We start from the raw sequence: 25,016 nt of genomic DNA on the forward strand, positions 1-25,016 counted from the left end.
CATTGTACATGACATAACTTTAAATGTTTCTGAATCTGCAAACTTTCTGATTATTTCCAGGTGAATGTGAAAATATTTTCAATGTGGTCAGTCCAGTGTACATAGTTGCTATGTTACCAAAAATGAAATAATTTGTATTGGCTGTCTCACTGTGTTGCTTTGAGCATGATTGGTTAATCTGACTGTTATCCAGGAAACTGGCCAATGACAACTGTGCGTGCCTCACACTGTATTTTCTAGTTTGAAAATACGTCTGTTTGGGTTTGCTGCTGCTGGGCATCCACACTGCTACTCGGTCGGTCTACTAGTAATGGTTATTACCTGGATTATTTTACATCTGCCTGCCAAATTATTTTGAGTGAATTTGAGTTGTGGAATGTCAACGGAGAACAAAAATCTGGAATATGGATACAGAGGATGGGTCAAACGGCATCTGTTTGGTCACCTAAGTAAAGTTAAGTGAATTTATATCCTGCAGAAAAATCGGCGATATCAGGTAAGAAAACATTTTCCGTTATTTTCTGTAACAACCTAATGTAACGTTGTGTTTTGTGTTCATGCCCTTAATTTATAAATATTTCATTTAAAAAATAAATATACAAATAAATAGAGATGAATGAATCAATTGAAATGTTTAAATGTTTTAAATGTATTACATTAAAATCAGTCAATAGAGTTTAATATGGTTCATAGGGGATTAAATAATTCTATAGGTCGAACAACAAATCTTGGTCATTGGGTTAATAAAGTTCATTAAAATTATAAATATTTTTTTTACTGTACACATTAGAGTAGCATGGTTAGCTCACAACCTAATCCCAGGGGTCGTCCATCTTGACATTTTGGTAATTGCAAAGATTGTTACCAACTACTTAGCGCAATCGAAAAGAAAAAAGGGGCATGATGTAAATTCGTCCCCGCAGAGTGAAGCCACGGGCTAGTGAGACGAGAAAACGGACGAGCCCTGTGACGGTTGTAAAAGCTGCCTGAGAGTAATTATGCCCAATAAGAGTTTTACCAGTGGGTAGCGGACATATGGCAACATGCAGAAGGTAAATACTTCTGTGTGTGTATTTTTGCACTGCTTCATCAATATGTAGTGTGTTAAAGTGAGATGCTAATCGCAATTAGTGCACTAGCAATCTGAGCAACGTTTCAGAGTAGTTTCAGCTAATGTTACTGTGTGTAACTAGCATGTGTTAATGTTTCCAGCTAGTTTAGAGCGCAAACGAACTTAGCATGATACGTAAAGGTGCTTTGGAATGAGTAACGTGACTGAGAAAACTGTCATGTACACTCATTAGACAGAGAGGACAAGGAAACGCTCTTTGGACTATAGAAGAGTAGAAGTCTCCCACTCAGCCATCACTTCGTCTGGACTGTTGACGCCAGCCAGCTTGTAATTCCACTCATCATTCCCAGGTCATCACAACTGCTGCTCTCAGGTAAAGGCAACAAGGAGGACTTTGCTCTAAGAAAGTGAGTCTGAAAAGACAGCAGTGATGTTTTACAGAGGTTCTTGACATGTCCACTGTTGATAGGTTGATCAGCAGCTAAGAGTTCGCTGAAGAAAACACAGTAATGGTCCGACAGTGCAACATCATTGACAGCACTTAATCTGATATTACTACCCATGGAAATGATAAGGTCAAGTATGTGTTCGTACTGATGAGTTGGATCCCCAACATGTTGGGTCAGGTCAAACAACTGCAATATGTCATTAAAACTGACTGCGGCAGGCGCTGTGGAATTATCGTTGTGAATGTTGAAATAACCAGAAATAAATACTTTGGTGTAGTCCATACTATCTGTATTTGATAGTAGATCTGCAAAATAGCTTGTAAGATCAGAGTTGTATTTGGTGGTACAGTACATTATCAGAAGTAGAACTGACATGTCATACTGTAGATCGACAGCAAGATGGTCAAAGCTGTGGTACTCTCCAAGTGAGACCTGAAGACAGTTTAAAGAGTTGGAAAACACGGCTGCTACTGCTCCAACTTGTTTGCCCTGCAGTGTGCAAGGCCACTGCAGGGCCACTACATTTCAAAGGGAAACATTGTACTTTCTACTCCACTATATTTATTTGACAGCTTAAGTTACTAGTTATTTTTAAGATGAAGGGTTTTCACAATAGCTAATACAATAAGCTTTTAAAATACAACACATTGTTAAAGATTAAACCAGTGGTTTTCAGCCTTCTTGGCCTCTGACATCTTACAAAAAGCAGTGTATAGTTTGGATCTGTTTCAGATGTCTATGAGTTGCTAACAGCTCCACCAAGTACTGATTTTTCCCTCTGAACTTCTCACATGGTTTCATTTCAATCCATGTTGAAATGATCCAATATCTTACCAAAAATCAAAGATTAGAGGAAAAGTCCAAAAACTGAAAACAGATTTTTTTGTATCAGAACTTTTTTTTTTCTTCTTTCCTCTCCCATTAATCATCTCACGACCCCTCAAAGTTATATGGTGACCCTGTATATAAAGTAGTTCAAACTAGCTCCACCTCCAGCAGCTACAACAGCACAATGCTGCTTACACATTGATGCTTCAGTATTAATCATCTAATGATGTTGTATATAATATCAGTCAGAAGGACCAAAGCAGTGCTTTTACTTTAATACTTTAACTACATTTTGCTTCTTAATACTTATGTACTTTTACTTTTAATTAACTACTGTAGGTAGGATTTTTCATGCAGGACTTTTACTTGTAATGGAGTAATTTTACATTGCTGTATTGATACTTTGACCTAAGTAAAGGATCTGAATACTTCTTCCAACACTGGCCATGTTTCAGTAATGAAAAGAGCATCTAGGTCATTACCCTCAATAAGTTTCTTACCATAGATGACTTACTGGCCAGGGGACGGGCAATCAGTGAGGCAAAATTAAGAGCATGTGAAGTAGGCTTGGAGTGTGAGGTAGTATGATTGAGCATGAGAGGGGTGAGGTCATCTAGATTAGCTTTAGAAATATTTATGTTTCCTGAACTTTCTGAAATCGTAACAGGAATAGCAGGCCGATGTACAGATAAGGACCGACATGCAAGTTGTTTTTCTTTTTAAAATAGGTAGATCTGGGCTGTTAAAGCTAGTGGGATCAAATGTACAGGCAGGCCTGTCCACTGCTAGTTTGTTGGCTTGATGATGTCACTTACTGTCGCACGAGGGGACAAACGTGTGTAAGGATTTTAAAGAAAGTTGTTTGTCCGCACACGTGACCCTTGTGCACTGAGGTGCAGACCGTCTTTTGCAAAATTTTTCATCATGATTCCAGAAGAGATTAAAGCTGTCAATATAGCCCACGTCGAACTTGGCACAGACTGAGAACAACCAAGTGTGAATACTCAGCAGCCTACTGAAATGCTCAATGCAGTGATGGAGGAGTGGGACCAGAAATGAAAACCTGACCAGCATGGGATGTAAGAATAACATATAAAAACATTATCAAAGTCAGCCTTCAGCAGTTTAGATTGCCGTGATAGGATATCCCTGGGTTCCAGCATGAATGATGAGTTGCTCACAGTAGAGTGCTTTTTAAAGATAAGATGGAAACTTTTCTGCAATATCCAGAGCTCTGGCACCTACATTACAGTATGTTTTAACAGACCCGGAACTGACGTACCTGACAATAGAGCCGATAATTCAACCAGCATTTGTGGATCTACTATGAATGATGTTGCAGGGCTTACCCATAAATTGTAACGAGAATGTTTTGTGTGGAGCTGTTGAGTAATATTTTGCAAGCCTACTTCTCTGTCAGTAAGCGAATAGTTAATATTGTTTTTTGTGTGTTCCTGTCTGTGTGTGTGTGTTTTCCCTTCATGATCCAGATGTTTTGGGAATGACGTTTTTACCACAAGATCCTCAGGGGCAGTGAGTATTCATGTCATTCCAAAATAAAGAAAGTGAATGGATACCGTGTACACTAGCGGCCATATTATTGCCAGTTCATCGGCACATGTTAATTTTATTCATTTTCCCAAGAATTGACATTTACCTTTTTGTTGGAGGAAACATGTGAACACGGGCAGAACATGCAAAGTCTGCACAGAAGCATTAGTCTGGCGCAAACCCTTCAGACAATATCTTACTCATCAATGCTGTTCTTTAGTTTAAGGACATAGCGACACATCCTGACACAGCTCTACAATGAGTCCAGTGGTGCCAAATCAAAACAAGTTTTAAACCTCTCCTTTCAAATACAACATGCATTTAGGATTTGTAACACAATGGGGGTGCACAGTAATGTAAGTCGGCTGGTAATTCCCACAAAATTATCCAGGAAGTAGCTCTGCAATCCAATGGCCACTGTAATATGAATTCTGGGTAAAAACCTTCAACTTTGACTGTTTTAAACTTCAATATATGCCCAATTGATAGCTGAATTTAAATGGACTTGATAAAATACTCAGTGTACGTGGATGATAAAATTATGAAGCTGATAGTCGTGAATAAAATATGATCTGGACAAGTCATTGTCATGTCCATAAATGCAAATAAAAATTGAATTTTTTTTGTTTGTTTTACAAAATTTTTGTTGGACTACACAGAAATATATGATATGGTTTGTGATTGACTTGGAGAGATGTTAGAGAGATGTTATATTTGGCCCAAACCTGCTATGCATGCGTAGCTGCCTGTTTCTTTCTGAGTAATTTTTACATTCCATTTTCAAACACCGATAATTGTGATAAGAAACTTGCTTACATTTTTAGATCAAGCATTGTAACAAGGTTTATGGGGAAGAACAGGCAACCAACAGAGAGACAAGTACATCACTAGTAAGTATCAACTGAAGTATATAAGACAAGATATTAGTCAGATATTAGTCAATTTGAACCACTATTTCTAAGCTTTACATTGTAATTAATATATGTAGTATTAGGTATGATTTTTTAAAGTAATTTAATGATGTCATTAAAATACATTTGTAAGAAATTCCCCACTACTGGCGTTTAAAAAAAAAAAAAAAAACAGGAACAAAAAAACTGAGTAACCTTTACTTTTGCCTTCTTTCCTCTGAGTTGGCAAACTGAGATGGGAATATACTCTTCTAAAGACATGTCAACATCATCATCATCTTCAATCAATCCTTTATTTAATAAAATGGAGAACATTGAGGGAAAATACACCCCTGACCCTTAGACATGTCATAACAGGGTAAACGCAGCTGTAGTTCATATAATTATTGGATGGTTGGTTTGATTTTGGTGTACAAACAGCTTTTTTTTTTCTTTTCTTTTGTAGCTACAACTGTGTTTATCTTGCTATGATACATCTGTGAAAAGTGTCCATTGTTGTGAATCTACTTTTCCTTCTCAAAGCTGGCCGTACTCTGTGTTCACATTGCCAGAATGTCTAATGGCAAATTTCAGTAGAGACAATTTAAATAGAGTTCGTTTAAGTTTGTTTAAAGCTTGTTTAAAGGAACGGTAAAAATGATATTCTACTTGTTAGGGACTTTTCAGTTCAATTCCTCCTGGGAGGAAGAACAGTATGTAAATAATTGGTTAATATTGTAAATTTACATCTGAATACATTAAATAAAAATTTTTTTAGAACCAGTGCTGGTGTCTACTTTTGTAATTAATTTTCCAACCCACTTCACCAAAAACACAGCTCTTGGAAATTACTGTGTTTTATTTTAAAGTTAAAACTACGGAAACCCTGAGAGGCAAGTGAGAAATAAAAGTTCTGGTGATCCATTTTCTAAGTCTGATCTAAATTGTTTTCTCTCTTTATAACTTCACATGTGAAAAAAGGTTTTGCCAGGATAATTTTTCTGTTACTTTTTTTTTTCATCTGTGAAAAAAGGGGCAAAAAAAGCTTTGGCAGGTGAAGAAATTGTTTTTTTGTCACAAGTCAAGTGTTGTTGTAATATTTATTTTGGCTACAAGAGGCTGAAGTGCACCACTACCTCAGTCTAAAATGGACTAAAACTATAAAACTAACGCCTATACTCAAAGAATCTGGGGTTACAGTACGTTACCAATATTTTATTTCGTATAGGTGTAGCCCTCTTAGACCTGTCACTATAGGGATAAGGGCGAAGCTGGATGTTGTCGATGCCCCACTGATCCAAAAAGCACTGAGTACCCCAGTTCAGAACATATAAGCAGTACAATGAAGCCATTGCCCTCCCTTGCACTAAGCACTGTCTGAACAATCAGGGCGATAAATCCCTTTCAGTCACATAACATGCCCGTTGATCTTCTGCAAATTGTCAGCACGTCTCTTCTCTCAGGTATGTTCCCTCAGGCCCTGAAAACTGCGGTAATCAAACCAATCTTAAAAAAGAAAAAAAAAGAGAGAAATCTAGACATATCACTAATGAACAATTATAGGCCCATATCAAATCTCCTGTTTTTAAGTAAAATCGTTGAAAAAGCTTTTTTCAAACAGCTGAACAACTTCTTGGCCCTAAACAACTGTTTTGATGTCTTCCAGGCAGGATTTCAACCACACCACAGCACTGAGACTGCTCTTGTCAAGGTCTTCAGTGACATCCACTTAAACACAGTCAGTGGCAGAATTTCAGTCTTATTTATTACTGGATCTCAGTTCTGCATTTGACACAGTCAACCACAACATATTACTAAACTGACTGGAAAACTAGGTGGGACTTTCTGCCAAAGTACTAAAACTGGTTTGAATCCTACTTAAAAGACAGGGATTACTTTGTATCTATAGGTAATTACACATCTGAGTTGACAAAAAAGACATGCAGAGTCCCCCAATACTCTATTCTGGGGCCTTTTCTGTTCAACTTCCAAATGCTTCCACTAGCTCAGATTATGGAAAACAACTAAATATGTTACCATTATTATGCAGATGACAATTTACATAACCATATCCCAAGCTCTGAGTAAGTGCATTGAAGAAATCAGCGATTGGATGTGCCAGAATTTTCTTCATTTGAACAAAGAAAAAACTGTAGTAACTTTTTTCGGAGACATTAAAAGTCAGCATTCAGCTTCAATCAGCAATGTTAAAAACCACAAACCAAGCCAGAAATTTTGGTGCACTAATGGACCTGAATTTTATCATCCACATCAAGACAATTACAAAGTCAGCCTACTATCACCTTAAGAACATTATCAAGCCTTGTTAGCCCCATGTTGTAACCAACTGAGCTAACCAGACACATTCACAAAAAATACACACACAAAAGGCCTATGCTGGAAAGGCAGAGGGATGATTGTTATGCACTGTGACAGTCCTGAGGCTCATGTAAATAAACTAGCAGAGGGCATAACATGTGGCAGCCGCAGCTCACATAAGAAGCTCCGTCCAGCGATGAATGTGTGTGGGTAAAAAGCCACAAGCCAACAGAATGTTACTAGTTATTGAGCGCAATCAACACCAAGTGAGTTAAGAAAAACTCAGACATGTCTTGTAAGTAAAAACAGATAATAGGAGACAGGGAAGCCAACAATGCTGCTGCACAGATATCCTCCGCCATTCCATTGAAAAGAGCTGTGGAGGAAGTTACGGCTTTCGTAGAGTGAGTGTAAATGTCATGCGGGGGGTCCTTCCCTTCTGCAACATATGCCTGCATGATGATTTCTCACAACCAGTGAGACAGCCGTTGCCAATTTAGAGGCTTTGAGGCTGAGAATGCTTTCTGTAATGCACAAACAGCTGCTGGATCTGTCTGCGATGGACGCTTCCTCTATCTTGTTTCTGTGAGGAGGAGGAAAAAAACCTTCCAAGGAAGTCGCTTTGGATCTACAGGAGGACGTTATAATTTTTGACATAAACACAGGATTTTCCTCAAAGTCGCAAGGACGGCAAGGCAGGATGGGAGACAGTAAGCACACATAACATTTCATACTCTTTTATCTAAGGTTAAGGCTAAGAGAAGTGCTGTTTTAAAGGACAAAAACTGGAGAGAGATTTGTGTTATTAGCTTGATTGGAGGCTGTCCCAGAGCACATTAAACCAATGGTAAATCCCACTGAGACATCACTGCACACATCACAGGCCACTGTCGTCTGACTCCTCTCAGAAAGCATTTAATCATTGGGTGTGCAAAGACTGATCTCTCTCCAAAACTCTCGTGGCAGGATGAGATGGCAGCAGCATAAGTTTTGACCACAGAAAAAAGCCAGATTTTTGTCTACTAGCAGCTGGAAGAAAGTCAGCACATGAAATAAGGGGCATGATGTGGGATCTGTGCCCCTCTCCACACACCAGAATTGAAAAGTGGACCATTTTGACACATAAGAGGCTCTCATGGATGGAGCTCTCGCACCCTAGATAATGCATATAACTGCGGGAGGTACAACTAGGCTCTCCAAGCATTCACATTCAGAGGCCAAGCCCACAATGGGAAAATACAGGATCGAATTGTCGACCTGCAATGGTGCATCTCTGTGCCACAGGAGCTCCCAAGGCTAGCCTGAAAATAACTGAATCATTGCGGGGAACCATGACACACTTGTGCACTCTGGAGCCACCAGGATGATACAACTGTTCCTCCTGGATATGCACTAAGAGGTGAGGTATCAGGGGGATGGGAGGTAAGGTGTAGGGGAAGGTCTTGGGATGATAGATGATGAGTGAATATGTCCACCCCTAGTGGAAGGTCTGTCTGCGCACTCAAGGAGAACCACGGTGGGCAATGTGAGTTTTCGCATGATGCGAAAAGATCAACCTCTGCTCTCCTGAACTTGTCCCACAACATCAAATATGGGATTCAGCTTTCACTCGCTATGGTCTGGACACCCCCACGACATCCAGTCCATGGCGCAGTTCTGCTTGCCTGGAGTATATACAGCTCTGACGAAGTGCAGATTTGCATGAGCCCACACCAGGAGACTCCTGTCCATCTCTAGCAGTCAAGCTGAGCGAGCGGTGGCTGTCCTATTGTCTACCACATCTTTCTTTCAGCAGTGCAGCACAGCGTTGCAGCACTTTCAGCACCGTGGGCACTTCCAGACAGTTTATTTGGTGAGAGTGAGGTTCTGGCCATTTTCCCCAACAACCTAAGATGGACACATTTCTCCCACATCCATACAGAGTGTACACTGATATGTGTGACATCACACATTCTGTCATTCGGTCATCATCACACATGTGTGACTGATGACAGAATGCGGAGGTTTCTCCCATATAAATGATCGACTGGGAAAGCATTGGTGAGCTCTTCTGCCAATTTATGGCAAAACCCAGCAGTGACAGGTGTCTAACAAGCTCGTCTGAGAAGAGTGCTGCGCTTTTTTTATTGGAGGAAGCCATCACAATCAAGTCGTCCAGATAAAATAGAACTATGATGCCCTGTCTGCGCAATGGCTCCAGGGCCATCTCCACGCATTTGGAGAATGTGAGTGGAGCTGGGGAATAACCGAAGGGTAAACGGTTATACTGAAACTGGAATCCTCTGAAAAAGAAATGCAGGAAATTCCTCTGTCTGGGAAATAGGGCCATGGGAATTTGCATCGTATAGGCTAGATTGATGGATGTGACCAAATTGCCGGGGCAGACGCATTCCAGTACATGCTTGATGGTGAGCATGTGGAACGGCCTCTTCACGATGGATTTGTTGAAGAGGGACAGGTTGAGAATGAGTCTTTTTAGGCCCTTTTTTGGTGACTAGGAAGAAATGGGATTAAAAACCCTCATTCTCCTCAAGTTCTCAGTTCTGAGAACTCCATCATCAAAGCACCTGCTTCTGCTTGTGACGACATTACTGTGTCCAGCCACCCATTGACTGGTGGAGGGGGGCTGGCAAACCGAAGAATGTAACCCTTTTTTATTAATCTGCTCATCCAGTTGCTTATGGAAAGCAGACTTTGCCCCAGTGTAACACTCTGAGAGCTGGTGAGTACACATCTGAGGCACTGGTGAAGAGCCCTCTCCATCAGTGCTTTTACAAAGTGTTTGCTCAATGCAGCCCATGGGACAGCAGAGCCAATGGCTGAGGCGGGGGAGCATTTATGTCAGTAAAAACATCAAGCTCAATATCTGAATCGTGCCATGGAGAGAAACCAAACCTAACACGCACTGATGGGTGAGAAGTGGGGAGACTAAAGAGAGGCAGGGAGCCGGGATGGGCTGTTGTGTTCACCTGAGACAAGAGATTGGATTCACTCATGACAGTGAGGAGGGGAGAGTAATCTCACTCAACAGTTTATACAGAATGCCTGAGTGCAGTCGAGACAACGTGTTTATGGGAACGATATGCATTAACAGAAACAGTTTCAAAATGCTCAGAAGAGGGAAAGGCAAGTTCTGTGCCTTTCCCTCATAGGAGACTGCTCTTTATCGAAAAGTGATTGGCCCTTACAAGAGCCATTGTTCACAGCAATGAATGTGAGTGGGTTGTGGGGGAGTGGGCTGGGACGCGGCAACAGTGGCTCTTAGAGCCAGGGCGGGGACACTTTTCCATTGCCCTCTAAGAGCTGTCTTAAAGCGACAGCTCTTAGAGGGCAAAACCTACACGAAATAGAATCAAGTCTACATCCATTCTAGCAGCTCTGTGAGGCTATACTTAAGTGCACTTAACATGCTCATAGTAATAATGGTAGGTTGTTTATGTGTAGTAGCATCCTCTGCAAGTAAATTTATCCAAGTACTGTGTTTAACGTAAAATTTTGAGATACTTGTACTTTACAGCATTTCCATTCTATAATACTTAATACTAAAATAGTTCTACTCTCTTACATTTCAAAGAAATATTGTAACTTTTACTCCCCTACATTTATGTGACAGCTATAGTTGCTAGTTACTTTTCAAGTCAATTTTATATGTACAGTGGTGGACCAACCAATTAGCTTACCATAAAGCCAACATTGCAATCCATAGTGCCTTGCAGCTAGCCTAGCACAAGTTCAGTCTAGCATTTTGAAAGGTCGCCCTCTTCCTGCTATCTTACATTGCGCATCGAAAGCCTACAGAGAGCTCTTCTTCACTGCGTTGCTTTTTGAGACTCTTGAAGGGCTGGTACAGCAAGCAAGATGACAGTCATGTGACTGGGGGTAGAGGCTTGCAAACTTCTCCAGTGGCTTTAATTACCTTCTTACAGTATGGTACACCAGTAAGTAAGGTTAGTCTAGTTAGCAAAGCTACCAAAAATGACCCCACCCTTGCACGTTATAGTGGTCCCTTGAGAGCGCCCCACATGACATTCCTTGATCTGAGATGCACAAGGTTTGTTGAAGTCCACCAGTTCTGCCTACCTAGTTTGCATACCAAGGTCAATGTGGAGAGAATGGAGATAATGAAAACAACTTTTAGTAGCAAAAGAAATTGCAGAAGTACATATAATCAGATGTAATTATTTAGATAATATGTCAAGATACAGATCACAGGTTTATACCAGGTTCAAATGGAGCGCTGAAGTGAAATGGGAAATGTTCTGTTCCAGAAGTAAGAAAATCTCTTTTAAAATCATATTGACATTTGTAATAAAGAAAAACAACTAAAATTAAGTTCAATTCGATTCAACTTATTTAATCAGTTAAGGTCCCACTGAGATTCCAAATCTCATTTTCAAGAGAGACCTGGCCAAGATAGTAGCATCAACAACATATAGTTACACACAATACAGAATAAAAATATATATTCACATTAAATTGGTATCATTGAGTTAAATAATTATGGTTAAGTAAAATAAGGAACGCATCAGTGGAGTAGTTGACAATGACAAGTTCTAATAAATTCCACTTCTCTAAAAGCTAAGATCTCTTTAAATTCCCGCAGTTATTTTTGGTTTGAAATCATTCTGAAGTTTATTCCAGGTAGCAGCAGCAGCAAACCTGAATGTCTTTTTCGCGAGTTCCATCCGAGTCTTTTGGATAGTCAATAGGCTGATGTGAACTCAACCTTTTTCTTGCATTAACTCAAAAACTGTGTCGTTTCTGAAACAAAATCAAAAACTGAAAGTCTAAGTTTTTTGACAAGGTTGTTGACATGGGGTTTAAAACAAAAGAGAGTCATCAATTAAAACAGCAAGGTACTTACAAGAGGAAACCACCTCAATCGATTATCCTTTAGATGTTAAAAGCTGCTGATGACTCAAGACTTTAGTCTTACTTTTTGTAAGCAACACAAGTTAAGTTTTGTTAGTATTTAATGTCAGCCTAAACTCACTGAGCTCAGACTATAGACAGTTAAAAGCCTCTTGCAGCTTACCAAGAGCATTTTCTAGAGTAGGAGCTGATTGATAATAAATGGCTCTATCATCGGCATCAAGATGAAAATTCACATTTGAAGTAGTTTGGAAATTTTCATTAATATACAGTTAATAATAAATAAAAGAGGGCCAATTACTGAACTTTGGGGGTACCAATGCAATACTTTCAGCAATTAAGACACCCTTTTACTTTTACAGTCAGAGGATTAAATATTGGCCTGTAGTTAATCAGAATTGTGGAGGATCTTCCTTTCAGGAGGGGAAGCACAAAGGCAGATTTTTAGTTACAATTGATTGTATTCCAGGCCACAGTAAGAGTAAAAATATGGGTCAGGGATAGGTAATAAAATTTGCAGCCAGTAACAAATATGGTTCCAGATTGTCAGGGCCCACCACCTTAAGCTTTTTTAGTGCTTTATGAACCTCTAGAACAGAAAAAAGTTGAAGGCTAAACCTGCATTTCACACCATTGCTATGCGAAATCTCGGTATTTTCCACATCAGGGGTTGAAGAGATCTCAAGTAAAGAGTCTGTTGATTTAAAATGCTTGTTAAAACAATTAAGAATATGTGTGTTGTCAGTCAAGATACGCAGGCCATCAACAATGTGTGTTGGAAACTCAATGGAATCTAAATTACCAGAAGTCACAGTCTGCCAAAACTTCCTTGGATCAGGCTTTTTGCAGTTTCAGTGAAATAAAATTACTGCTTAGCTTTTTTTTAATCAGAGGTGTGCAGCAATTTCCGTGTTGGTGAAATATAGACACTCAGCCTTTAATTTTGTTTTCCTTGCCCTAGCCTAGTCAACATCTCATTTTTTAAGAAGACAAGATAGTTCAGGTGAAAATCTGGGATAGCATTTCCTTTCACCCTGAATTTACTGATGATTTGTTGGTTTTTAATACAGAGATGGGGCGGGGGGGGGCAGGAAGTTCCACATAAAGATGTGTAATAATAACAAGACTAATGATAAAACTAATAATTGTAATAATAGGGCTAATAATAATAATACTAATAATTGTAGCAGTGGGTGTTCATGGGGGCAGTAGGTGGTTTGCAGTCACAGATGCAGACTCTGCAGCTCCGGAGGCAGAAATACCTGCAGAAAGCGACAGGAGGAGAGGGGAGAGAGATGAGAAAGGACAGGACTACGGGAGAGAGAAGAAGTCAAGTTAGTAAGGAGCATTGATGGATTTTGAACATCCAGCTCTAATTTTCAAATAGTCATTTACCTATCCTTATCATTATAGTCTACAGACCTCCTAAACAGTGTGCTGTTACATTTTACATTTACATTTTTACTGTAGTTCTGCTTTCTGTTAAGCTGCAAAGCAAAATGTAGGAATTGTGGCAAAATTGTGGGAATTACAATCAGCCTGGGATACTGGACTTTGACTGGCCTACCAAATCCCATCTGTAAACACCATCACATACTGCCTGTGTCACGCTTTACAAGAATCATGTAGTAAACAGATCTTACATTAACTATGATGATTTGTAGAACAGTACATGAAATAAAATCTCTCTCCCTCTTGCTCTCTCTCGATCCCTCTTTCTCTCTCTGTCCTTTGTCACTATGTTGTTCACATTGAGCCACCTGCCCAATTTGTGTAGCTGCTGACTGGGAAGAGTCCGGGTTCTCCCAATGGCCAATCCACCATTGCGTTCATACTTTGATAACTAAACTTATAAATTATTACATCTGATTTGTTTCTCCTCCTGCTCAGCTATCCTGTGTTTTAAAACAGCCTAATTCACAATATAGTTGTTCTCATATATGTGTTTTTTCATTGTCAAAAATGGAAAAAGGAAGAAATTGTCTGATTATTTCTTTGTGGCTCAAGTTACATCCAAACTGCTATGCTGCAGTAATCAAATTATTATTTTATAATCGTGATGTTGTCCGGATTTGGTCATGGTAAAGTTGGCATAAATACAGGTAATGACAACAGCTGTATGACATTTTGACATTTAAAATAAGTGTTCATAGATAAGTTGTCTCCTTAGCTTTACATTATATTTAATATTTTCACCACTTATTGTACTGTGTTAGTCAAATACAGATGGTTGACAAATAGAAATAAAAACCTGAATAAATGAGTTGAGAAACACAGCAAATGTGGATACCTCTACACAGGACACGAGGGATCACTGAATGGTTTGAAGAGTATGAAAATAAAGTGAATCATAGGCAGTCACCAATTTTAAACCCAATTGAGGCTGGATGCTGCATGCGTATTGCGGCAACCAAATAGCAATGGAAAAGTAGGACATTTTGAAGTGTTACCATTATATTCCAGAACAACAATAGGGAAAGTGAGTGGCATAGACACAGTGTAGGGGTCTAGGTATGATTCAAACAAAGTGTTTGTCAGCTCATCTAACATTCCTTTTTGACATTCAAAGAGGGGGACTGAGTCAAACCACACATTGTATGAACTAGTTTGTTTCAAGTGTACTGAACGCAGCTAGTCACAGTGACATTCTTAGCTGGTTTAACATCAATTCACACTGGTATTCATGTGGCTCTGATGACTCTCCCGTGATGGCCATATGAACTTAAAGTCTTTCAATGAGTCATTGTCTCAGCAAGTTGTGAACAGTGTTAAGAGTAGAGGGTTTTAAGGCTTGGGACAACCAGCAAGTAGAACCAAAGAAGCCTCTTGTACGATGATGAAATATCTTCAGCCCAAGTACTATGGTCCAGTGGATGATTTCATTTCAACTTGACACTATATTGTTGCATTCCACACTGTCTTGTTTTCACATTTATTCACATTAGTCTAACTCCCATTTCTGTCCCCAATCTCTGAACCCCTACCCTATCACCACCTCCCCAACCACAATTCCTAGGCATTTGTCATCTCCTTCACTTCCGACTTCATACCTCGGATGGTCTACCAGTACATGTACAGCCCAGATGGCTCCATGCATGGATTTGTCAACCATACGCTGTCCTATTTTAATGTCAGTCACTTCCAGGATGGCAAAGAAACCATGGATCCGTTGCACCTTGGCTACCCCATTGAGATTTGCAGGTGGGAAATCAATCTCAGTTCACAGTTTCATGATAAAACCATTTTAAATATCAATAGAGACGTGGCTAAAATTATTGGTATCCTTCCACTAAAGATCATATTCTCATATTTGATAGAACAAATCGTATACTTTGGATTTTCAATATAATATATTATTTTACATAATACAACAAACGAAGATGGCATGGACAAAAATATTGGACACTTTTTGTAGCTCTTAATGAGACGTCTAGACTTCTCAGCTGGTAGTTTGGCCGAACTCTTCTTGAGCAAACTGTGTTGCAGTCCAAGCTTGAGCAAACTTGAGTTGCAGCTTTTTCCATAGATGTTCAGTTGGATTAAGATCAGGACTCATGGCAGGCCACTTCAGAATGGTTCTTCTCATCCTTTGATGGCTGCTTTTAGATTTACAGTATGTTTCAGCTCATTATCCTGTTGGAGCCATGACCTGTGGCTGAGACTCTGATGCTGAGCAGTTGTTTCGCTCCAGAACATTAGGATAATCTTCGGATTCCATGTAACAAAGCAGCCCCATAAAATAACTGAACCTCCTCCATTGTTAACAGTGGGGATGGTGTTCTTTTCTTTGAAAGCTTAATTTTTTTTCTGTGAACATAGAGCTAATGTGACTTACCAAAAAGCTCTAATTTGGTTTCATCTGTTGAAAGGACATTCACCCAGAAGCCTTATGGCTTGTTGAATATGCATTTTACCAAACTCCAGTCAGGCTTTTTTATGCTTCTCTTGAAAAGTGGGGTCTTCCTGGGTCTTCTTTCATGGAGCCAGAAAGCCATTTAAGATGCGACCTGACACTGTTGGAACTTGATCTTGGAGGTCAGTTTTTTATCTGTTTTGAAGTTTCCTTGGTTCCATTTCTACCATTCAAATTATCCCTCTGATCAATCTGGGTTCAGTTTTTCTCCTGCAGCCATGCCCAAGGAGGTTGGCTACAGTCCCATGGACATTAAACTTAATAATATTAGCAGCTGTGGTCACATCAAGCTACTTGAGATGGTCTTGCAGCCTTTACGTTGAACACACTTGGCAATTTTTTTCTTCCTTATCTCCTCAGACAACTGAGGTGCACACAATGATACAAAACAACACAGTGAATACTTTTCTCCATTTAAATAGGCTGAAAGACTGATTATAATTGAAGACACCTGTGGTATTAATTAAAGACAATAGACTGCTTGAAATGTCACTACAATCCACTTATTTATCACCACTTCTGGGATGGTACCAATCATTTTGTCCAGGCCATTGTAGAAGGTCTCTTTGGAATAGGTAAGAATTCAGCTCTCTTCACATCTTTTTTGTTTTATTCTATGCCAAACTTAAGGCATGCAGGTATGCATGACAAGCAAGCTTTTGCAACACTTCTAAAGAAGAAAAGCGCATTGTTTGAATGAGATGTAAGAGTACCAACACTTTTGGCCACGTCTGTATAACACTGTAATTCGATATGTCTTCAAGTGAGTCCAGTGTTGACCCAGTCCCTGATTTCTGTATCAGGTGAGTTTTTACTGCTGCTGTTCTCAGTGTGGGGCAAGATTATTGTCTGATCATGAATAACTCAAGTCTTGTTAAAGGACCTGAGTTATTGAGTTACGTAATTTATAATTACCAACAAATTTGGTAATTATAAATTAAAAAAAGAAGAAAAAAACTAGCAAGTGTTGTTCAAAGCCTGATATAGCCCCTGAATTTAGCCCCATTTACACTTGTCATATCAAAGGCCTCATGTCTGGATAAAACCCAGATTCTATTTAGTATTCATTTCCGTTGGACAGATCACAAATCTGATTGGAAAATGTTTTGGTTTTGAGATAATGGACATTTTAATAGTTTTTGAACTACAAAAAAAGTCTATGGCGTGGAGGAATATGTTATATCAGCCAATGGTATTACTTATTTGGATAAATTCATTATTAGTTTTGGTCTTTTAATGAGTTTTCAATGACTATAACATAAAACAATATAGCACTGAGTAAGGACCTATCTATATCTTTGCTCTTTAAATCAGTGTTTTAGCACAAATAGTACTTAACAAAACAATTTATAAATAACCCCTCTATTTCCCATACAAAAAACAACAAAACTAAGAAATAAAACAAAAAGACCAACGTTCCTCACCTCCCATCCCTCCATTCAAATTGCAAATGTATAATTAATCTCATTCAGTCGTAGTTTTAGGAGTGAGTTTGATTTCCAGCACTTAATAAGATTACGGTGTTAAGAGTCAGGAGGCAACTAACTCAGCGTAAAGGCTGGAAGCAGGGAAAAAAGTTGTCTACAAGAATACAGCTAACAACACTCGTAAAACTCACTAATTAATGTATTGTATCTCGTTTATTTAATCTGAACAGAACTGTACAGTAAAAACAACAAGTTGTCGTATTAAAGGGTGTTACATGCTGTAAACATACTCACCTGAAGAATGCTAAAACACTAACTCACCTGTGTGTTAAGAAACCTTAAGGGCTTTAAAGGTGAAAAAATACAATGTTGTATTTAAAAACATAATACGTAATACAATAATAATACAATACATTACATAATACAATACATACAAGTATTTGGACAGTGAAACAGTTCTGTCACAATGGAGGTGTACAGAGGCAAAATTATGAAAACTGTGTCATTGTCCAAATACTTGTATCTATTGTATTATGTATTGTATTATGTATAAACTTACATACTTACGTACCTAACTGTATATAAAGTATCTATATAGTATATAGATACAGTACATATTATATTTATTTAATGACAAGTTAAGCTGATTAAAAATTCTGGAGGTGATTCCAAATGTTGAATTTGGATTTGGTAGCTGTTCATGGCAACTCTCAGTATGCGGTCCAAAGAGTTGTCGATGCAAATGAAGGAGGCAATCATTAGGTTGAAAAAACAAAAAAAAACTATCAGAGAGATGGCAGAAACTTTTGGAGAGGCCAAATCAATCAATTTGGTACATTCTGAAAAAGAAGAAATACCCTGGCAAGCTCAGCAACACCAAAAGATCTGGAAGACCACAGAAGACAACTAAAGTTAATGATCATGTGGCAAGCGCTAGGTCAACGTCGCAGTTATAAATCAGGATTTTAGCAGTGCAGAGCAGCAGCTTGGAAATGGCTTGGAAGAGACTGCTGGTTAACATGTAGTCTTAATGGGCCGAGTTGTAAATGAGCCACATGTAAATGAGAACAGCTTTATTGGGAATTCAGCTGCATTAAATTACTGTATATGTGAGCACCGACAGTAATAGAGAAGCAAACAGATAGAGGGCAGTCCAGCCATGTACTTGGTTTTTACCTAGTCTTGCTTGACTATGAATTCACAGTTGAACCTACATACCTGGTTAAGATAAGCAAAAATCACAAAAATCCTCAGCTTTGTGTGTTTGGTATCGGGCCAACTTGACCGCCAAGTACATAAAATGGAGACAATTAATATAAATATCCCACAATTACAGTGGAGCTTAAAGCTAACAAGAGGACAAACTAATATAAATATACTATAAAATGGGTTTAAAACTAAGGATAGCAAAGACTCAATACAGAACAAAATACTTCCATTAGAGAGTGTTCATATCACAAGAACAACTTTATTAACCTTAAGTGTGCGGAGATACACTAGACGCAGCTTACCTCCTTTACAGGTAGAAAAACCTTTGACCCACACACACGGGCATGTGCCTACGTAGCTACCCTGACTGCATCCAGATGTGCACACATACACACAGACACAGACACAGGGTTTGTTTTCATGTGTGAGGCTGTGAATAGTTTCCCATTTAGTGTGTTTGTACTAGAGTAGTGATAGTAAACAAGCACCTGCAATGACAAAACACAGAGTTTTCATATGCAGTTACTACTGGATGATACAGACTCCAGTTTTGACAAATTGCTCTAAAAGTTGACCAAAACACTATTCCTAGAATGTGACATTCTTTTTATTTTGGGATATTTTTCACCTGGGGCTAATTATCCAACACAACTGCAACTTTTTTCTCAGCTAACCTTGAAATTTTGGATAATATTGGGTCCAGCAAAATGTTTAATCAAAATGTTTATTGCTGGTGGGTCACACAAATTGTAACTCCTCACATAGCATTCTATGTGTTACAGTCAGTTTTTTTCACCAACAGATCCCAATCCCTGCAACAAAAACGTTCTTCCTCAGTCAGCTGTGGAAAGGAATAAAAACACCAGCTTCAGGATAGTCCTGTCGCCTTCCTCTTTCATTTCATTTAGCTACTTGTCTGTGTATTCCAGTTCGAATAAATACAGTTGTCCATCAAAGTAAAATGACTCACGAATTTCTTCATAATAGTCCACAGGCTAATCGGCCATTGCATTTAGCTTTCCGAGTTTCCTTAGAAGACAGCTTAGCACAGTTAAAGTCAGCCTCACACGTGTATACAAACCGCCGTGCATGAATCTGATAGAAGCTGATAAAAGCTGTTATACTGTTTATGTTGTTTGTTAAAATTAAAATGCGCTAACACACCAGCAATCTAGCGACTAACCTTAAGCAAGCTATCATCTTCACAGGAACAGTGTAGTGTGATAACAAACCACCACGATCTGACAGTTGTCTGAGTGAGGCATTTTCTCCGCCCCTTTCCCGTGCACTAAGCAGCAATGGATTCATTACTGCTCTCTGAGGTTGGAGGTCCGCTAGTTTTTTTTATCCCAACAGCCACAAGTAGCAACGATGAGCCCACTACACACTCAAAAAAAGCAGTTATAGGCAGTGCTTCATACTTTGAACAGTTCACCCTATATCCTGACCATTTAGAAAATGCATCAATATATTCAAGAAGCGCTGGAACAGTCAATATATATTATCCGTGTACAACAATAATTTCTGTACAGAATTACCAATTGCGATAAATGTATTTGAATTTTTGGGGATGGGTATTGCCAGAGGTTCAAGGGCAAGACAAAACAGTCCTTGAGAATGTCTGGAGTCCTATGAAACAACACCATTTGTAAGAACTGCTGCTTCTGGTCTGTTTTAAAGTAGTTAAATCCAACCCTGGTCACATGTGCCCAAATCCAAAAACCAAAAGTGCATGAGGTTTTTGTGGGGATTTCTGCATTAAGTGCAGTAACAAGTGCAGTAACAAACATACCACTTAATATCCAGCAAACGTTTATTATTGTCAGATGAGTCTCTTTGGTGCATGAAGCCCATGGAGTCAGTATGAAGCTTGGGTAAATATGCGCTCTCTAAGAAAGATATTAGCTCTTCATCTGTAGCTGTAACTTCTTATGTACAATGTTCATTATAATACTTTAAAACACCTTATTAATCTAACCTGTTTTATGAGTATGAATCTAGCTCTACCAATCTTTGTCCTTAGTCTTTGTATATTTTGTTGTGTTCACTTTTGTTTATCCACTTGCTGTGTAATGTTATTTCTCTTACTATAAAAAAAATATTCAAAATATATTTGCCTAGTCCTAAACAATAGCAACTCATAGCAATAGCAATAGCAACTGTCTTTTTTGGTGTCTAGTAATAAAGAAGATTTAAGTCGCCATCTCTACGCCTAAGGTACCTCATGAAATGGTAATATTTCCAATGTAACAATAACATCATCAAAGATCACATATTACCAATTGTGTAATTTGGAGCAGCAGACAGGTCATCCTAAACATCCTAACATCCTAAAACTCAAAAAACCTTTTCGGTTCAAGACTGGTCAAGCAAGTGATGCTTGAAGACGAGTTTGATCATGATACAAATGAGATTTGTGTTCTCAGATAATTTTATCTGTGGTATCAGACCTTAATTAGCTGGTTAGGGCTATGACTTCTTCACAATCATCATTAGGAAAGGCCAGATGATGCAAATTTCAAAGCTTTATAACTTTGACTCCTTAAAACCTTGTCCCAACAATCAGATGCTATTGGCTCCTCTCAGCAGCTGACTAGCACTGTGAAAATTAAAATAATTGATTGGCTATAGGCAGATAACAAAGCGTTTTCAGGTAGTTGTTTCCTAAAGTCATTATGTAATTAAGAAATGGCAGTTGACAGTAACAGTGGAGGTCAAGTTGAGGTCTTGAAGACCAAGAAAACTTTTCAATAGAACTGCTCATAGGATTGCTAGAAAGACTAGCAAAATCAGTGGTTGTGTGCTGTTCTACTGTGCAACGACACCTGCACAAATATGACATTCATGGAAGAGTTATCAGAAGAAAACCTTTCCTGCGTCCTCACCACAAAATTCAGCGTCAGAAATTTGTAAAGGAATGTTTAAACAAGCCTGATGCATTTTAGAAGCAAGTCCTGTGGATTGATGAAGTTGAAATAGAACTTTTGGCCACAATGAGCAAAGGTATGTTTGGAGAAAAAAGGATGCAGAATTTCATGAAAACCTCTCCAACTGTTAAGCATGGGTGTAGATCAATCGTGCTTTGGGCTTGTGTTGCAGCCAGTGGCACGGGGAACATTTCACTGGTAGGGGGAATAATGGATTCAATTAAATACCTGCAAATTCTGGGAGCAAACATCACAAAGTCTATAAAAAAGCTGAGGATGAAAAGAGCATGGCTTTTACAGTATGATAATGATCTCAAACACACCTCAAAATCCACAATGGACAACCTCAAGAGGCACAGCTGAAGGTTTTGCCATGGTCCTCACAGTCCCCCAACCTAAATATCATTGAAAATCTGTGGATAGTCCTCAAAAGAGCAGTGTATGCAGGACGGCCCAAGAATCGCACATAACTAGAAGCCTTTTGCAGGAAGAATGGGCAAAAATCCCCTAAACAAGAACTGAAAGACTCTTAGCTCCAAAAAGTGTTTACAAGCTGTGATACTCGCTAAAGGGGGTGTTACGAAGTACCGACCATGCAGGGTGCCCAAACTTTTGTTTTGTGCTGTTTTCCATTTTTGTTATTTTTAAAACTGTAAAAGATGGAAATAAAAAAGTAATCTTGCTCAAAATATTAAATAAATGTGTTTTGGTAAACTTTATACCTTTTGGAAGTCAGATCATCTTTTACTCGCTTAACTATACACAATAACAGAAATTCTTCATGCCACTGTCTGTGTAAACAGGCCCAAATTTCTAAGTAGCAAGTTTTCTCTTTAATTTCACTTTGTAATATTTGGTAACAGTTGGCTACAGCTTGATAGAGTCTCTCTCTCTCTGTCTTTTTCCCTTGCCTCTCTCCTCCTGAGCTGAATTGCTGATGAAAACTGTACCGACCAACCAATCTCTAAAAAAGTAAAGATGAAAAATGACTTCAAAATTTAATATGACTGACAGAACAAAAAAAAATCAAAGCAAAGAGGAACTCTGAAATGTACTTTATTTACATAAATGGGCGTGACCAGCAAATTCGTGTATTTTTGGTGACCACAGGTATTGGCGCAAACCAGGTGGAGAAATACAGAAATAGGTGGAGTAGGGGCAAACTTAAGTAATGACCAGTCACATGACCTCCTTTTCACCTTTTAAAAGCTGCAACAGGGAAAAGAGTTTCATTATAAAAATACACAACACTCCAAATAATGTATATCACTCAAATTATGCTGTCAGTGATAGACTGAACAGGCAGCTGATGTATATTGGTTCTGCAGCTGCTAGAATATACACAGGGCTTGTTGTAGCCATGCAAACAATTAAAATTGGCTAATTAATAAAGGACATCTGCTCCTCCTCTCCATGTTTGAAAAGACTCCCATTTAGGTCCTTAAAGTCCAGTGACCATAAACAAGTCGATTTGCAAAATACCAGCCTTTATTGATCCAACAAGAAAAAATGAAATGAAATCATCTTTATATCTTTAAAGGGGCGATGTATAAGAATTGGCAAACTTTTAAATTTATACAACGAACAAATACGGGGCAGCATATTACCAGAAAGTTCAGGTGTCTCCCCCACTATTGTAAGAAACAAGGAAGTGCACTCTTTGGTGATTTTCTAGTTAGTTTGCAGAGAAGCTCAGAAGGGCCAGTTATGTTAAATTCAGTGCTGTGTTGGAAAAATTACATAATTAATAAAGGTATCCATGCTTTGCAAACCGTGCGTAAAACAAGAAGGATTTTGGAGAGATTCGATGTTATGTATGAACCTTTTCCAAAAATTTTTTCACTATTTCTGATATAGGATGGATTATTTTGTGATGTTACTGATTACATTGCATAACATGACTGCAATAGTAAAACAGAAAACTAACTGTAATAATCCTGTTGATTTTGACTCTCCAGAGGAATTTGAACTTTTGTTTACAATTAAAATGTCCTGATTTAATGGAGGTTTAGACTCATCCAGAGGATAGCCACGTTGCTCCAAATGATTTTACTGTTAAATTTGGAATCTCTGAGTAAAAGCTTTCCAGTCTGATGTTTGGAAAAACACAGAGCATCAATTACCCTTAGATTCTGACTGATCCTTCTCAGTCACTATGTATCAAAATGCAATACATGCATTTTGATACATGTATCAAGGTGCAATAGACAAAAAAAAAAGTAGCAAATGGAAAGAGGCACTAAATATACATGAAAGGTATTTTTTGATTTTGGAGATTTCTGTGACCAAGTGACTCTGCCAACTAACGCAATCAAAATTTCCCTGCGCCTGAAATAATAAGTGGTCTGAACAAGTTTTAACGCCAATGTAAAAATTAGCACAAAAATGTCAGTGTGCTGCATAATCAGCGTAAACACAGGCTGAGCTGTTCCTCTCCTCCCACGCTGATGCAACCAAGTTTGTGTGGAGCCAGGACATTACCAAAAAGACAAAAAGATAGACTAGCGCTGCAGGAAAAGTGCATAAAAACTGCTTGTTCCCTAGTGCTGGTTTTACCCTGACAGGAAAATAGAGCCCATTTTGTTTTTCTAACAAATGAAAAAAAAAAATGACTCAGTTATTCACCAGCTTAAGCTCAGTATGACAACTGCAACTGGGAATAGTAGATCAGTCATTTGTTATATCAAGAAGAAAACAGGCCTTTTCCGGATTATCAATAAATGTCAAAATTGAAAACCAAATGAAAAAAGAATGTTTTTTTTTGTCTCTAAAGGTATAAGGACTACAGAGAGCCTCCTTGGTCAACCACTCCATATGAGATCTCTAAGGAATTCTGGGCGGTGCTGGCTGTCCGACTAGCCTTTGTTATTGTTTTCCAGGTAAGGTGAAGCATGCAGAGAAGCAGCGAAGCATATAGATTTATTAGAAATTGAATTAATTATTATATACCTTATTGAATTTATAAATCTATGATTGCAACTCTGCCCTGGTCAGTGCAGCTGTAATGGGGGAAACATGACTGATCTGGCTCATGGCTACTTTCATGTGTAGCTTTGTATCTCTGTGTATAATTATTGTGTATGGATTTGTTGTCAAATCAGTCATACCCAATGACTTTCTGCCTTTCTCGATCACACACCTTTATGAAGCAGGTTTTCTTTTATATCAGCCACAAAAATAAAGATTTCAGAATAGAAAGGATGAAACACCCCATAATGATGTAGAAACTTGCCTAAATTGTCATTAAGTCAAGATTGTAACCTTTTTAATTTCTCTCTGCTCTGCACCTTCATTTTCCGATCATTTATCACATTCACCAGCCTTTGTTCTCTCTCTCTCTTTATTACAATTTAGTTAAGGCAACGAAAACCAATTGGTTGAGAGAATGTAGTGATGGTCAATAATAAATACACTGATCAGCCTCTACATTAAAACCAGTACTGTCAGCACTAGTTTCAGTCTGACATGATACATACAGCAGTGTCGTGTGGTGAATTTACAGATAGGCAAGCAAAGTCAAAGAACCAACAGCCCCCCACTTTGCTAACTGATGTCTACT

The 25,016-nt window shown here is 38.6% G+C and overlaps 1 protein-coding gene and 1 long non-coding RNA gene across 4 annotated transcripts in view; both read left to right on the top strand.

The window, feature by feature from the left end:
- Positions 1–25,016, top strand: part of LOC120793475 (anoctamin-1-like) — a 122,052-nt gene that overhangs the window by 90,704 nt on the left and 6,332 nt on the right. For all 3 annotated transcript variants that reach the window (XM_040133595.1, XM_040133596.1, XM_040133597.1), the window contains 2 exons: positions 14,998–15,182; positions 24,231–24,336. In XM_040133595.1, the coding sequence (XP_039989529.1) occupies positions 14,998–15,182; positions 24,231–24,336 (291 nt within the window). The remainder of the gene's footprint in view (positions 1–14,997; positions 15,183–24,230; positions 24,337–25,016) is intronic.
- Positions 627–5,460, top strand: LOC120793476. Its single transcript, XR_005707991.1, has 4 exons — positions 627–1,445; positions 3,840–3,882; positions 4,725–4,790; positions 5,034–5,460. It is a non-coding gene; the product is annotated as an uncharacterized LOC120793476 (long non-coding RNA).

Source organism: Xiphias gladius, chromosome 8 (genome assembly GCF_016859285.1).
Source record: "Xiphias gladius isolate SHS-SW01 ecotype Sanya breed wild chromosome 8, ASM1685928v1, whole genome shotgun sequence".
NCBI classification, from domain to species: Eukaryota; Metazoa; Chordata; class Actinopteri; order Istiophoriformes; family Xiphiidae; genus Xiphias; species Xiphias gladius.